Source organism: Nicotiana tomentosiformis, chromosome 4, assembly GCF_000390325.3.
Source record: "Nicotiana tomentosiformis chromosome 4, ASM39032v3, whole genome shotgun sequence".
NCBI classification, from domain to species: domain Eukaryota; kingdom Viridiplantae; phylum Streptophyta; class Magnoliopsida; order Solanales; family Solanaceae; genus Nicotiana; species Nicotiana tomentosiformis.
In genome coordinates this window covers 102,688,654-102,701,755 of record NC_090815.1, presented here as the reverse complement: position 1 = coordinate 102,701,755, position 13,102 = coordinate 102,688,654, and the positions used below count along the sequence as shown (strand labels likewise).

Here is a 13,102-nt window from a genome sequence, read left to right as displayed (position 1 = left end):
TTCTTGTCGAAGGAAAGGGAGCTCCATGGCTTGATGATCTGACAAGTGGTTATGAGTTTTTGCATGTTTCTTCCATCATTGGCAGTGTACGAAGGTTTTAGAATGAGGTTTTTGTTTGATACGAGGTTTATTACCGGAACCGAGTTTGCTTCGAGTAGTTATTGTGGTCAGAATTATTACTATAAGAATTTGAGTTATGTGATATATCATGTGATTACATCTTGGATTATGGTTATGGCCTGATATAACTTGTTCACAATTATACAATGTGTAGATGAGAGATTCAGATCTTATAGAAAATTTCGGATGTTGTGAATTAGATTCTGTGTTTTACGAGCTAAGGTTGTGTAACGACCCGGGCGGTGGTTTTGAGAGTTATAGCCCTAATCCCCTATTTACTGCTTTCCTAGTATCTTTTTCTACTTATGTCACTTGCTGGGAGGTTGTTGTTGTGATTTCAGAGTGAATTGGGACACTTAGTCCCTAAACGGAAGCTTAAGTATTAGGATTTTGACTTTAGTTGGAACTGTGTGAAAACGACTCCGTAATAGAGTTTAGTTAGCTCCGTTGGGTGATTCTAGACTTAGGAACGCGTCTAGACTGTGAATTGGAGGTCCGTAGCTGATTTAGACTTGAATTGGCGAAAGTCGAATTTTTGGAGATTTTGACCGGTAGTGGACATTTTGATATCGGGGTCGGATTCCGATTTCGGAAGTGAGAGTAGGTCCGTAATGTCAATTATGACTTGTGTGCAAATTTTGAGGTCAATCGGACGTGATTTGATAGGTTTCGGAAAGGATTGTAGAAATTTAAAGTTTCAAGTTCATTAAGTTTGAATCAGAGGGTGATTCGTGTTTTTAGCATTTTTTGATGTGATTCGAGGGATCGACTAAGTTCGTATAGTGTTTTAGGACTGGTTGGTATGTTTAGTTGAGGTCCCGGGTGCCTCAGGTGTGTTTCGGATGCTTAACATATTGAAATTGGACTTAGGTAAAAGGCTAAAGTTTTCTGATTTCTAGTGTTTTCGCATCTGTGGTGGGGAGACCGTAGGTGCAGGATCACACATGCGCAAGGTCTATCGCAGAAGTGGAGTGGGGTAGGTGTTCAGGGGTCACAGGTGCGAGGCGATATTTACGCATCTGCAATGCCCGCAGATGCGCCAAAGGAGCGCAAGTACGAGGTGAGACCGCAGACGCGGACCAGGTTTCGTAGGCGCGCACACACAGGTGCGGCCCCTTCATCGCTGATGCGGACCCAGCCTCTTAAGTCATTTCTGCACCTGCGAGGGAAATTCCGCAGGTGCGGCGTCGCAGGTGCGACAGTAGGTCCTCAGATGCGGAATCGCTGGGCAGCAAAAGGTCAATTTCGAGGGTTTGATCTCATTTTTATTTTGGTTCCTTGAGAGCTCAGATTGAGGCGATAATTCAAGGATTTTCAGAGAGAACATTGGGGTAATGATTCTTAACTCGTTTATGGTTTTATTCCATTATTCTATAGTTGAAATCATCATTTAATTAAGGAATTTGGTCGAGAAATTTGGGAAAACGTTGGAAGGTTCTTCAAATAAGCATTTGTGTTTTGATTGGGATTTTGATATCGGATTTGGATAATTTTGGTACGAATGAGCTCGCGAGTGAATGTGTGTTCATATGTTTTGACTTTTATCCGATTCCGAGACGTGGGCCTGGGTCGACTTTTTGGGGCGATTTTCTAAATTCTTGCTTTAGCTTTTATTTCATTAGTTAGTTTAATTTCTTTTAGTTGTGTTTATCGTATGTAATTGATTTTGGCTAGATTTGGGCCATTTGTACTTGGATATTCGTGGAAAAGGTATTGTACTGATTGATTGAGCTTGGTTCGAGGTAAGTGGCTTGCCTAACCTTGAGGGGGGGGGAGGTGGAATACCCTTAGGATTTGGTAATAGTTGTGATATGTGAGGGCCGTGTACGTGAGGTGACGAGTACGTACACGGGCTGTTAACTGTTGTATTTATCGGTTTGAGCTGTGTGTTTACTTTTGAGACTACGAGGCGGTTCCTCGGGAGTTCTCCCTGCATATTTACTTTTGAGACTACGAGGCGGTTCCTCGGGAGTTCTCCCTGAATATTTACTTTTGAGACTACAAGGTGGTACCTTAGGAGTTCTCCCTGTACATTTATTTTGAGACTACAAGGCGGTACCTCAGGAGTTCTCCCTGCACATATATTTTAGGACTACGAGACGGTATCTCGAGAGATCACCTGCTGTTTACCCCTGTGTGTTGTACTATTGCCTTGTTATGTTTCCTTTTGTTAAATTCTAGTATCTTATTATACTGTATATATTCTCCAGTCTTATTTATAATTTACCAGTGGGCCTGACCTGACCTCGTCACTACTCGACTGAGGTTAGGCTTGGCACCTACTGGGTACCGTTGTGGTGTACTCATGCTACTTTTCTGCACACGTTTTGTGTGCAGATCTAGGTAATTCTTATTAGCCTGGCTATTAGTTGAGAGTGCTTGCTACTGTATGGAGACTTCAAGGTACATCTACCACGTCCGCAGACCTAGGAGTCCCCCTCTATTCTCCTATATATCAAACACTTCCTGTATTTCTTTTATTAGACTCTAGTGTATAGAGATGCTATTTGCCTTCTGTAGCTTGTGACTCATGATGTTCTGGATTTTGGGAAAGCTGTGTACGTCTAGCATTTTGGTTATTGTACATGCCGAGCGGCATTGTTATTGGTTATTCAGTATCTATTGCAGTTAAGTTTTGCTTCCATTATTAATATTTCCCCAATCTGTTAGGCTTACCTAGTCGTAGAGACTAGGTGCCGTCACAACATGTTTTGGAGGGATGTTTGGGTCGTGACAAGTTGGTATCTGAGCTCTAGGTTCATAGATGTCGTGAGTCACAAGCCGATTTATTATAGACTCACGGATCGGTACAGAGACGTCTGTACTTATCTTCGGGAGGTTATGGAACTGTTAGGAAAAATTATACTTTTTTGATTCCTTATCGTGCAAAATTATTGACTTCGAAATTCTAAACTTCTGTATTCTATTCTCTCACAAATGGTGAGGACACGTGCATGAGAATCTGATGACCAGGCACTCCGCGCCCCCTGCTAGAGCCACGAGAGGCCGGGTACGGGGTATAGGCCGATGACGTCCATGTGGTGCAGCCAGAGCACCCACATGAGCTACTACAGAAGAGCCCCCAGTAGCTCCAACTGGAGGGGAGACACCTGAGAAGCATGTTGTTGCACCAGCCCTCCAGGAGACTCTAGCCCAGGTTTTGAGCATGTTCAACAACTTAGCTTAGTCTAGATTGATTCCACTTGGTCTTGCCACATCTCATGCAGGGGAAGGAGCACAGACTCTCGCAACCCATACCCCTAAGTAGAGGGTTCAGATCGACCAGGTTCTAGAGATTATACCGATGCAGCCGGTAGTTCCAGTTCAACCCGAGGTTAGGCAGCAGTTTCTAAGGCGGAGCAGCTCAGACTTGAGAGGTACAAGAAGTACCACCCTCATACCTTCAGCGGATTGGTGTAAGAGGATTCCCAGGATTTTTTGTGGAGTGTCACTGTATTCTCCGTACTATAGGTGTAGCGGAGTCGAGTGGGGTTTCCTTAACTGCATTCCAGCTTAGAGGAGCAGCCTATCAGTGGTGGCGTGCTTATGATTTGAGTAGTCCGGCTAAGGCAGCTTCACTTACATGGACTCAGTTCTAGGACATGTTTTTGAGAGAGTATGTCCCTCAGAGCTTCAGGGACGCATGGCGCGCGGAGTTTGAGCAGCTGCGCTAGGGTGCTATGACTGTGTCAGAGTATGCAATTCGTTTAAGTGATTTGGCCCGACATGCACGGGCCTTGGTTGCCACAGTTCGAGAGAGGGTTCGTCGGTTTATTGAGGGACTCCACCCCAGTATCAGGATTAGTATGGTCAGGGAGCTGGAGATGGATATTTCTTACCAGCAGGTTATGAGTATTGCTAGGATATTGGAGGGCATGCTCACTCGAGATAGAGAGGAGAGGGAGGCCAAGAGGTCTTGAGAGTCTGGCACTTGGTACTCGTGCCCCAACTGTAGTTCGCCATGGTAGGGGCTACGGAAGCCTCCCCGTTCATTCAGCTCTTCTAGCCGCCAGTGGTATTCCGATCCCTTCGAGGCTCTAGGAGCGTTATTATGCATCGCCAGTGTCTAGTGTACCTCCTGTACGGGGTGCTTTTAGCGGTCACTCCAACAGATCTGGACCGAGTCAGTCACAACAGCCACGCCCTCCGAGGGCTTATTTCAGACATCTTCTCAAAAGAAAATTAAATATGCTTGATTTGGTATATTCTGATGTTTGTGGTCCAATAGAAATTGAATCGATGGGTGGTAACAAATATTTTGTTACTTTTATTAATGATGCTTCACGAAAATTATGGGTTTATATTTTGAAAACCAAAGATCAGGTATTTCAAGTTTCCAGAAGTTTCATGCTGTGGTGGAAAGGGAGACGGGCCAAAAGCTAAAGCGTCGCTGAAGTGACAATAGAGGTGATTACGCTTCAAGGGAGTTTGAAGAGTATTGTTCGAGCCATGGGATTAGACATGAAAAGTCAGTTCCTGGAACCCCACAACATAATGGCGTAGCCGAAAGGATGAAGCGTACCATTGTGGATAAAGCGATAAGCATGCTCAGAATGGCTAAACTACCTAAGTCATTCTGGGGTGAAGCAGTTCAGACAACCTGTAACCTGATCAATAGGAGTCCATCAGTTCAGTTGGCGTACATCCCAGAGAGAGTTTGGACCAACAAGGAAGTGTCCCACTTGCATTTGAAGGTGTTCGGTTGCAGAGCTTTTTCACATGTACCAAAGGAGCAAAGAACAAAGCTGGATGATAAATCTGTTCCCTGCATATTTATCGCATATGGAGATGAAGAGTTCGGATGCAGATTGTGGGTTCCTGTAAAGAATAAGGTCATCAGAAGTAGAGATGTAGTCTTCCGAGAAAGTGAAGTTGGAACTGCTGACGATATGCCAGAGAAGGCCAAGAATGGTATAATTCCTAACCTTGTTACTATTCCTTCTACTTCTAACAATCCCACAAGTGCAGAAAATAGGATCGACTAGGTTGCCGAGTAGGGGGAGCAACCTGGTGAGGTTATTGGGCAGGGGGAGCAACTTGATGGTGATGTCGAGCAAGTGGAGCACCCCACTCAGGGAGAAGAACAACCTCAACCTCTGCGGAGATCAGAAAGGCCAATGGTAGAGTCATGCAGGTAACCTGCCATGGAGTATGTCCTCATCAGTGATGAGGGGGAGCCAGAAAGTCTTAAGGAGGTGTTGTCCCATCCAGAAAAGAACTAGTGAATGAAATCCAGGCAAGAAGAGATGGAATCTCTACAGAAAAATGGCACTTACAAGCTGGTTGAACTTCCAAAGGGTAAAAGACCACTCAAATGTAAGTGAGTCTTTAAAATCATGAAAGATGGAAATGGAAAGCTGGTAAGATACAAAGCTCGATTGGTGGTTAAAGGCTTCGAATAGAAGAAAGGTATTGATTTTGATGAAATTTTCTCACATGTTGTCAAAATGACTTCTATTCGAACAATCTTGAGCTTAACAGCTAGCCTTGATCTTGAAGTGGAGCAGTTGGACGTGAAAACTGTATTTCTTCACGGAGATTTGGAAGAGGAGATCTATATGGAGCAGCCAAAAGGATTTGAAGTAGCTTAAAGGAAACACATGGTGTGCAAACTGAATAAGAGTCTTTATGGGTTGAAGCAGGCACCAAGGCAGTGGTACAAGAAGTTTGACTCATTCATGAAAAGTCAAACTTACACAAAGACATATTCTGATCCATGTGTATATTCAAAAGATTTTCTGAAAATAACTTTATTATATTGTTGTTGTTTGTGGGTGATATGTTAATTGTAGGAAAAGATAAGGTGTTGATCACAAAGTTGAAGGGAGATTTGTCCAAGTCATTTGATATGAAGGACTTGGGCCCAGCACAACAAATTATGGGTATGAAGATAGTTCGAGAGCGAACAAGTAAAAAACTGTGGCTGTCTCAGGAGAAGTACATTAAACGTGTACTGGAACGCTTCAACATGAAGAATGCTAAGCCAGTCAGCACACCTTTTGCCGGTCATCTAAAGTTGAGCAAGAATATGTGTTCTACAACAATGGAGGAGAAATGGAACATAGCTAGAGTTCCTTATTCTTCAGCAGTTGGAAGCTTGATGTATGCAATGGTATGCACTAGACCAGATATTGCTATGCAGTTGGTGTTGTTAGAAGGTTCCTTTAAAATCTAGGAAAAGAACATTGGGAAGCAGTCAAGTGGATATTGAGGTACCTGAGAGGTTCCACAGGAGATTGCTTGTGTTTTGGAGGATCTGATCCAATCTTGAAGGGCTATACGGATGCTGATATGGCAGGTGATCTTGATAATCGTAAATCTACTACATGATACTTGTTCACATTTTCAGGGGGAGCTATATCATGGCAGTCGAAGTTGCATAAGTGTGTTGCACTCTCTACAAGTGAAGCGGAGTATATTGCCACTACATAAGCTGGCAAGGAGATGGCTTGGCTAAAACGGTCCCTACGAGACCTTAGATTGCATCAAAACAGGTATGTCGTCTATTGTGATAGTCAAAGTACAATAGACTTAAGCAAAAACACCATGTATCACGCAAGGACAAAACATATCGACGTGAGATATCACTGGATTCGAGAAAGAATAGAAGATGGATCTATATATGTCAAGAAGATCCATACAAGTGAGAATCCTTCGGATAGGCTAACTAAGGTGGTACCAGGAGACAAGTTCGAGCTATGCAAAGAACTTTTCGGCATGCACTCAAACTAGAAACTCTGGTGTTACCTCTTTTAGGTGAATGGGACTGGAGGAGAAGATTTGATGAGTCCAGCCCATGACTTAAGGAAGATGTTTTTCTTCCTTTGAAAAAGACTTCTAATGTGAGTAGTTATTTTCAATTGGAAGCCAACATTTTTTGAATTGTCCACATTGAAGAATTTGAAGTTTCTTTCTTTCTTTTGATGTCACTGATATCATCTGGAGGAGTATTAAATCTCTATAAATAAAGAGATTTTTGGCCATTTGTATTAAACCAACAAAGAGAGAAAAAAAAAGAGTGAGGTTTCACAGACAGTGTATAAAAAAATAGTTTGTGAGAAAAATAGAGAGTGAGCGATATTGTAGTGAGGTGGGAATATCAAAAGAGTGTTATTTCTTTTGAGTGTTGTAGTGGTCTTTGGAGTATTTTACTCGGACCTACAAAGTGTAAAAGTCCTTGCTATAGTGATATTAGTTGCTCGTCTCGAGGCTGTATTTTTTTCTTATTCAAAAGGGGTTTTCACGTAAAAATCTTGGTGTCGTTGTCACTCTTTTATTCTTGTTAATTACCGTATCTCAGTGCTATATTATTATTTTATTTTTATTACTGTGAATATTATTTATGTAGGGGGTTTATTCCCAACTGTATACCTCTCTCAGAAGTGGCACCTTCAAAATGGCGAGATGCATTGAGCACAAGCTTCCAATTCTTCATAGGCCTTGGCGTTGTTATAGCGAATTGCATAAACTATGCCACCTCTAGGCTCAGCTGGGGATGGCGCCTCTCCCTCGGCCTGGCCATAGTTCCAGCCGTGATAATGACCATAGGTGCACTTTTCATTTATTTTTGTTCATTTTCTCTTTTACATATAATATTGGCATCTGGACCGTCTTGGATGTTATTTCCCATTAGTACAGGAACCGTGTATATCATGCACTTAATTTTTTTTTAATCTCTCCTGAGATTTGAACCATTATACTTCAAAAAAAATAAGGGATCTTTACACAAATAGTCGGTTCACTGTTTACTTTTTTAGCTATATACATAGATTATACATTAATTATACATGATTATACACATATAATATATGAACTATGCATATATTATACCTCCACTAGCTATTTTTAGTTTAACCGGTTGGGTGGGGGCTATTTGAGTTAATTCTTCTATTTAATATTATACTTTATTAACACTAAGTCACACTTTTGGGTGCAGGTGCACTTCTCATTTCAGACACACCTAGCAACCTAGTTGAGCGTGGAAACTGTAGGGTGGAAATTGGGCGGGTTAGGCTGAATTTGGGCGGGTCAAGATGGGTTAGGTCAATAAATGGGTCATTGCCCAACCCAGCCCAAAGTGTACTTGGGCTAAGATGGGTTGAGTCAAGATGGGCTAAACAATAGATCATAGCCCAACCCGGCCAACTTGATCATGTTTTAGAACCATCATTATCTTGCATAAATAAAACTTTTTACCTTTTATACACCTATAATATTTTGCGGGGGTGGAGGGGGGATGCAGAAAAACGAAAAAACAAAAAACCGAAAATTGAAAATACAAAAAAAAAAAGTTAAAAAAAAAATTGAGGGGGTTTGCGTGGGAGGTTTGGGGTGGGTGGGTGGTGCAGAAAAACGAAAAAATAGAAAACAGAAAATTAAAAATACAAAAAAGAAAGTAAAAAACAAATTGAGGGGGTTTGGGTGGTGCAGAAAAAGTAAAATTGGGACAACTAAGTAAATTTCAAGATAAGTTGGGTTGAAATCTCTTTGTTTTGGGTGAGCTTCATGGGTTGTATTTGGGCTACTTCATGGTTCAGAATAAGCTATAAAAAAAATAATGGGTTAATTTGGACTCAATCTAAATAGACTCATAAACTAAAATATTTGTAGCCCAACCCATTAATCTCTAGGCGAGTTGGGCGGGGTTGGGCTCAAATTGCCACCCTAGTGGAAAGTTGGAGCAAGCAAAGCAGTCTCTAGCAAAAGTTCGAGGAACCAATAATAACACTGAAATTGAAGCTAAGTTACCCGATCTTATTAAATCTAGTGAAAGTGCTAGAGCTTCAAACGAAGAGCCTTTTGTAACAATCTTTAAGAGACGACATCGGCCTCATTTCATGTCCATTGCCATACCATTTTTCCAGCAAATGACGGGGATTAATATCATTGCATTCTACGCCCCTGTCCTTTTACGATCAGTCGGTTTTGGGAATAACTCGGCTCTACTTGGTGCTGTTATACTTGGATTAGTCAATCTTGGTTCAATCCTTTTGTTTACTGGTATTGTTGATCGGTTTGGTCGGAGATTTCTCTTCATACTGGGTGAAGTACAAATGCTCTTCTGCCAGGTGTGTGCTTAACTAATAGCCAACGGACAACACGTTATGCACCCATATATCCAAAGATAAAACTCAAGGAATAGTTAGTTGAAGAGTTAAATATGTTTTGTGCGTCGATAGTGTATAAGTTGTTTTCTCATCTTGGCTTACAACAATATATGTAACTTTTCGTAACAAGCCAGATAAGGTAACCGGAAAGATAGAGTAATAACCTGTCATAACCAGTTAAATTGTAATAATAGCGTAAAATTTCTTGATATTCTCAGTGTACATAAGTTAAATTATTCTTAGAAAGTCTTAACTTCTATATGATGACGCCGTGTTGTTTTGTTACAATATAAAGTTAAATTGACATGCAATAATATATAAATGCAAGCTTTTAGCAAATTTGATAGGGTAACCGATCAAGAAAATAGAGTAAATATTAAATTATACTTATAAATGAAAGATATTTATATTGTCTGTGTATAACTTTGATGATCCTTATGCTAATTACATGATTGGCTTAATGTTGGTGAAGGTAGCTATTGCTTCTACACTTGCAGTTTCAATAGGTGAAAATGGAAACAAACACATAACCAAGCAATATGCTACCTTAGTACTTGCCCTGTGCATCTATGCTGCTGGTTTTGGTTGGTCATGGGGTCCTCTAAGTTGGCTCATTCCAAGCGAAATATTTCTGATGAACATTCGATCGACGGGGCAGAGCATAAGTGTGGCCGTGAACATTGCCACCACATTTGTGTTGTCTCAGACATTTTTGGCAATGCTTTGTCACTTCAAGTATGGGGCTTTCTTGTTCTTTTCTGGTTGGATTGCTGTTATGACCATTTTTATAGTGATGTTTATGCCAGAGACTAAAGGTGTTGCTTTGAATTCCATGCATCAAGTGTGGGAGCGGCACTGGTTTTGGGGTATATATGTTAAAGATCAGAGCTAGTGCCGCAACAGAGTGAGCAAAGAAGTTGAATGGATTATACAAAAGTTTTATACTGTTAGATGTTTCTGTGATCAGGAATTTTATCGTGATAAACACATAATTAAGTAAATAAAAGTATTTTTTCCCTAACAGATAAAACTTTATATTTGCAATAAGATTAACTCAGAATTTTAAGTTTACAAATGTGGGAAGAAGAAATAATCTCACTACAACGCGTTCAACAAGTTACAAAGAAGCTCTTCCATATTAAAATTCTAAATATTAGGACTTTGTACCTAGTTCAATTAAGGAATGAGAAAAAATTGTATTGTTTTCAAGGTCCTAGTATATTAGGAAAATAATTAAATGACAATATTATCCCATGTGAACTCTATTTTCTAAGAGTGAAAAAGGGCGAACGACATTTTGCTAATATAATATTATATTGATGGATGTATCGAAATTAGAGAGTAAGACAAATGTAAAATTAGAGTCTCTTTACCCTAAAATTTGATGCATTTGGCTATTTTAACTCAGGTTAAATTCTTATTGGCGCATGATTAGGAATAGAAGTGTCAAATTTTCCTAGTGATTATCCCTAACATAAGTAAAAATTATTTATGAGGATTTCAAACATAAATTTAAAAAGAAATAGACAAAATAATAATTATAATTTTATCGACTCCTAAAGAAACTTGGACGATATATTAATGTGCAGGAGGAATTTTCAGACCACATTTACTCTTAAGGTTCTTTTCGTTGATTAACATTGTATTTTTAGTCTTCATACTTTTACAATAATAATTTAAATCCAAAGAATTAATGAAAGAACTAAAGAAATTTTCAAGAGTAAATTCAGATAGAAATAAAAACAAAAACAATGATGGCATAAATTAAATTAGCTAAAAAAACATAAATATGTTACATACACATACTAAGAAGAACTCACATGAATTGAAGATGTTTAATCACGAGTGACAAAATTTGTACCAATAAATCGGTAACAGATAATACTTCGTAAATAATTATAAGCTTTCTAAACCTACATATCTCAATGCCAACTTCTACCTGTAACTTATATTTTTCAACATAGAAAATCATATAAATATAAGAATAGGCAGATTATTGATCTCCATCAAAGTAACCACAACGAATTTACCAAATGTACAAATGAATGAACGTAACAATAAAACAAAAGAAGCGGATATTATGCAACTAAACTTCTTCGTTCAAACTTTTGTTCCGATACCATTAAGGGTACGTACCTGGTCTACATGGATGGATTTCTAGTTTTATGAACCTCCAACAATAGATAAAAGATATTTTAACTACTTTTGCACAAGAAAGGGGAAAAGAGGCCAATTGTATTTTTTTTTTTATAAAAAAAAAAAAGGAATAAAGATATTGACATACCAAAGTCTTAATATACTGTTTCATACGTGGTCTAGAAGAATTTCACCGTAGTTGGATATGTAGTAAGATTTCACCCTATAATTGGATAGCAATATTTCGGGGCCAGAGGGTTTACCCACCTCATGAAGATGGTGTGAATGTTGATTTAAAATCCTAATATTAGGAAAATAATTATGGAGGATATTATATATGTTACACAATTTATATAAGTTAAAATCTTAATTTAACTTTAAGAAGTCTTAAATGCTAGAACTTTCAACACAATTCATATAAGGAAGTATTTAATAAGTAAAATTTTAGCCCATTTAAACTCCTAAATATTAGGATAGTAAATTAAATTACAATTTTGTCCAATATAAAATCTACTTTTAAAGGGTAAACGTCACGACCCAAAATCCAACTAGTCGTAATGGCACCTAACCCAACCGGCTAGGTAAGCCAATTAACAACTATCCAATTTAATGAGATTTGTTAAGACAAATGAATGATAAATAACTAAATCTTTATACATTTCCCAATGACTGGTAGTACAAATCATGAGGTTCTAAGATTTAGAATTTACAAAGTGGATATAAAATAAAGTACATCATCTATTTGAAATATATATGAACAAATTAAAATTCTAAAGCTACCAAGATCAAGAGGCAGCTATGACCGGAACGCAAGTACGTCTTCAAACCCAGCTCCCGCCGTACGTAGCAACATCAGCATTCAACATGTGTACGCAAGGTGCAGAAGTGTAGTATGAGTACAACTGACCCCATGTACTCAATAAGTAATAAACCTAACCTTAGGTTGAAAGTAGTGATGGGTTGGAACAAATATCGGAGTCCAATACCAACAGCCAACAACAAGTTCATAACAACATAATAAAAGTGATAAAAGAAGTAACTCAGAGATATATTGCTCAGCTCGTTTACAGTTCCAGAAAATAGGCATATTTTCAAGTATATCTGTGAAAATCCAAACCTTTTATCGGAATCACCAAAATATGAGTATGTTTGTGAAACTGTGATTTTTCCCAAAACACCCAACATGTAAATATTTGATTTTAAAATGGCATGAGGAAAATACATTTCTATGCCTACATGTCAAGTGTGCATGTTGAATGTCTTGCCACTCAGTGATAAAATCATATGCATACTCTCAGAGTATCAATTCACTCAGTCCTCCTAGTCACTCAGTCCTCACAGTCACTCAGTCCTCCCAATCACTCGACACTCACTCTCGGTACTCACTCTCGGCACTCGCACCCAATAGGTACCCGCACTCACTGTGGGTGTGCAGACTCCGATGGGTATATCCAGTCTAAGCACTATAATAAGCCAATCATGGCATGAATCAATAATACTTGCTGCGGCGTGCAACCCGATCCCATCATGAATCAATAATACTTGTTGTAGCGTACAGCCCGATCCTATCAATATCCTCACAATCAGGCCCTCGGCCTCACTCAGTCATCAATCTCTCCAGTATTTCGGGCTCACAATGTCATGAAAATCAGCCCAAAATGATAATGTTATGTATCAATAAATGGTAACAGAGATTGAGATATGATATGCAAATGAATGCGTATGACTGAGTATGTAAT

General features: G+C 39.2%; 1 protein-coding gene across 1 annotated transcript in view; it reads left to right on the top strand.

Moving 5' to 3' along the window:
* LOC104115446 (sugar transport protein 5-like) overlaps positions 1–10,186 on the top strand; it is a 61,078-nt gene extending 50,892 nt beyond the window's left edge. Inside the window, exons 4-7 of the mRNA XM_033661096.2 lie at positions 7,501–7,668; positions 8,057–8,112; positions 8,802–9,188; positions 9,700–10,186. Coding sequence (XP_033516987.1) covers positions 7,501–7,668; positions 8,057–8,112; positions 8,802–9,188; positions 9,700–10,119 — 1,031 coding nt within the window. The 3' untranslated portion in view covers positions 10,120–10,186. The remainder of the gene's footprint in view (positions 1–7,500; positions 7,669–8,056; positions 8,113–8,801; positions 9,189–9,699) is intronic.
* The last annotated feature ends 2,916 nt before the right edge of the window (positions 10,187–13,102 follow it).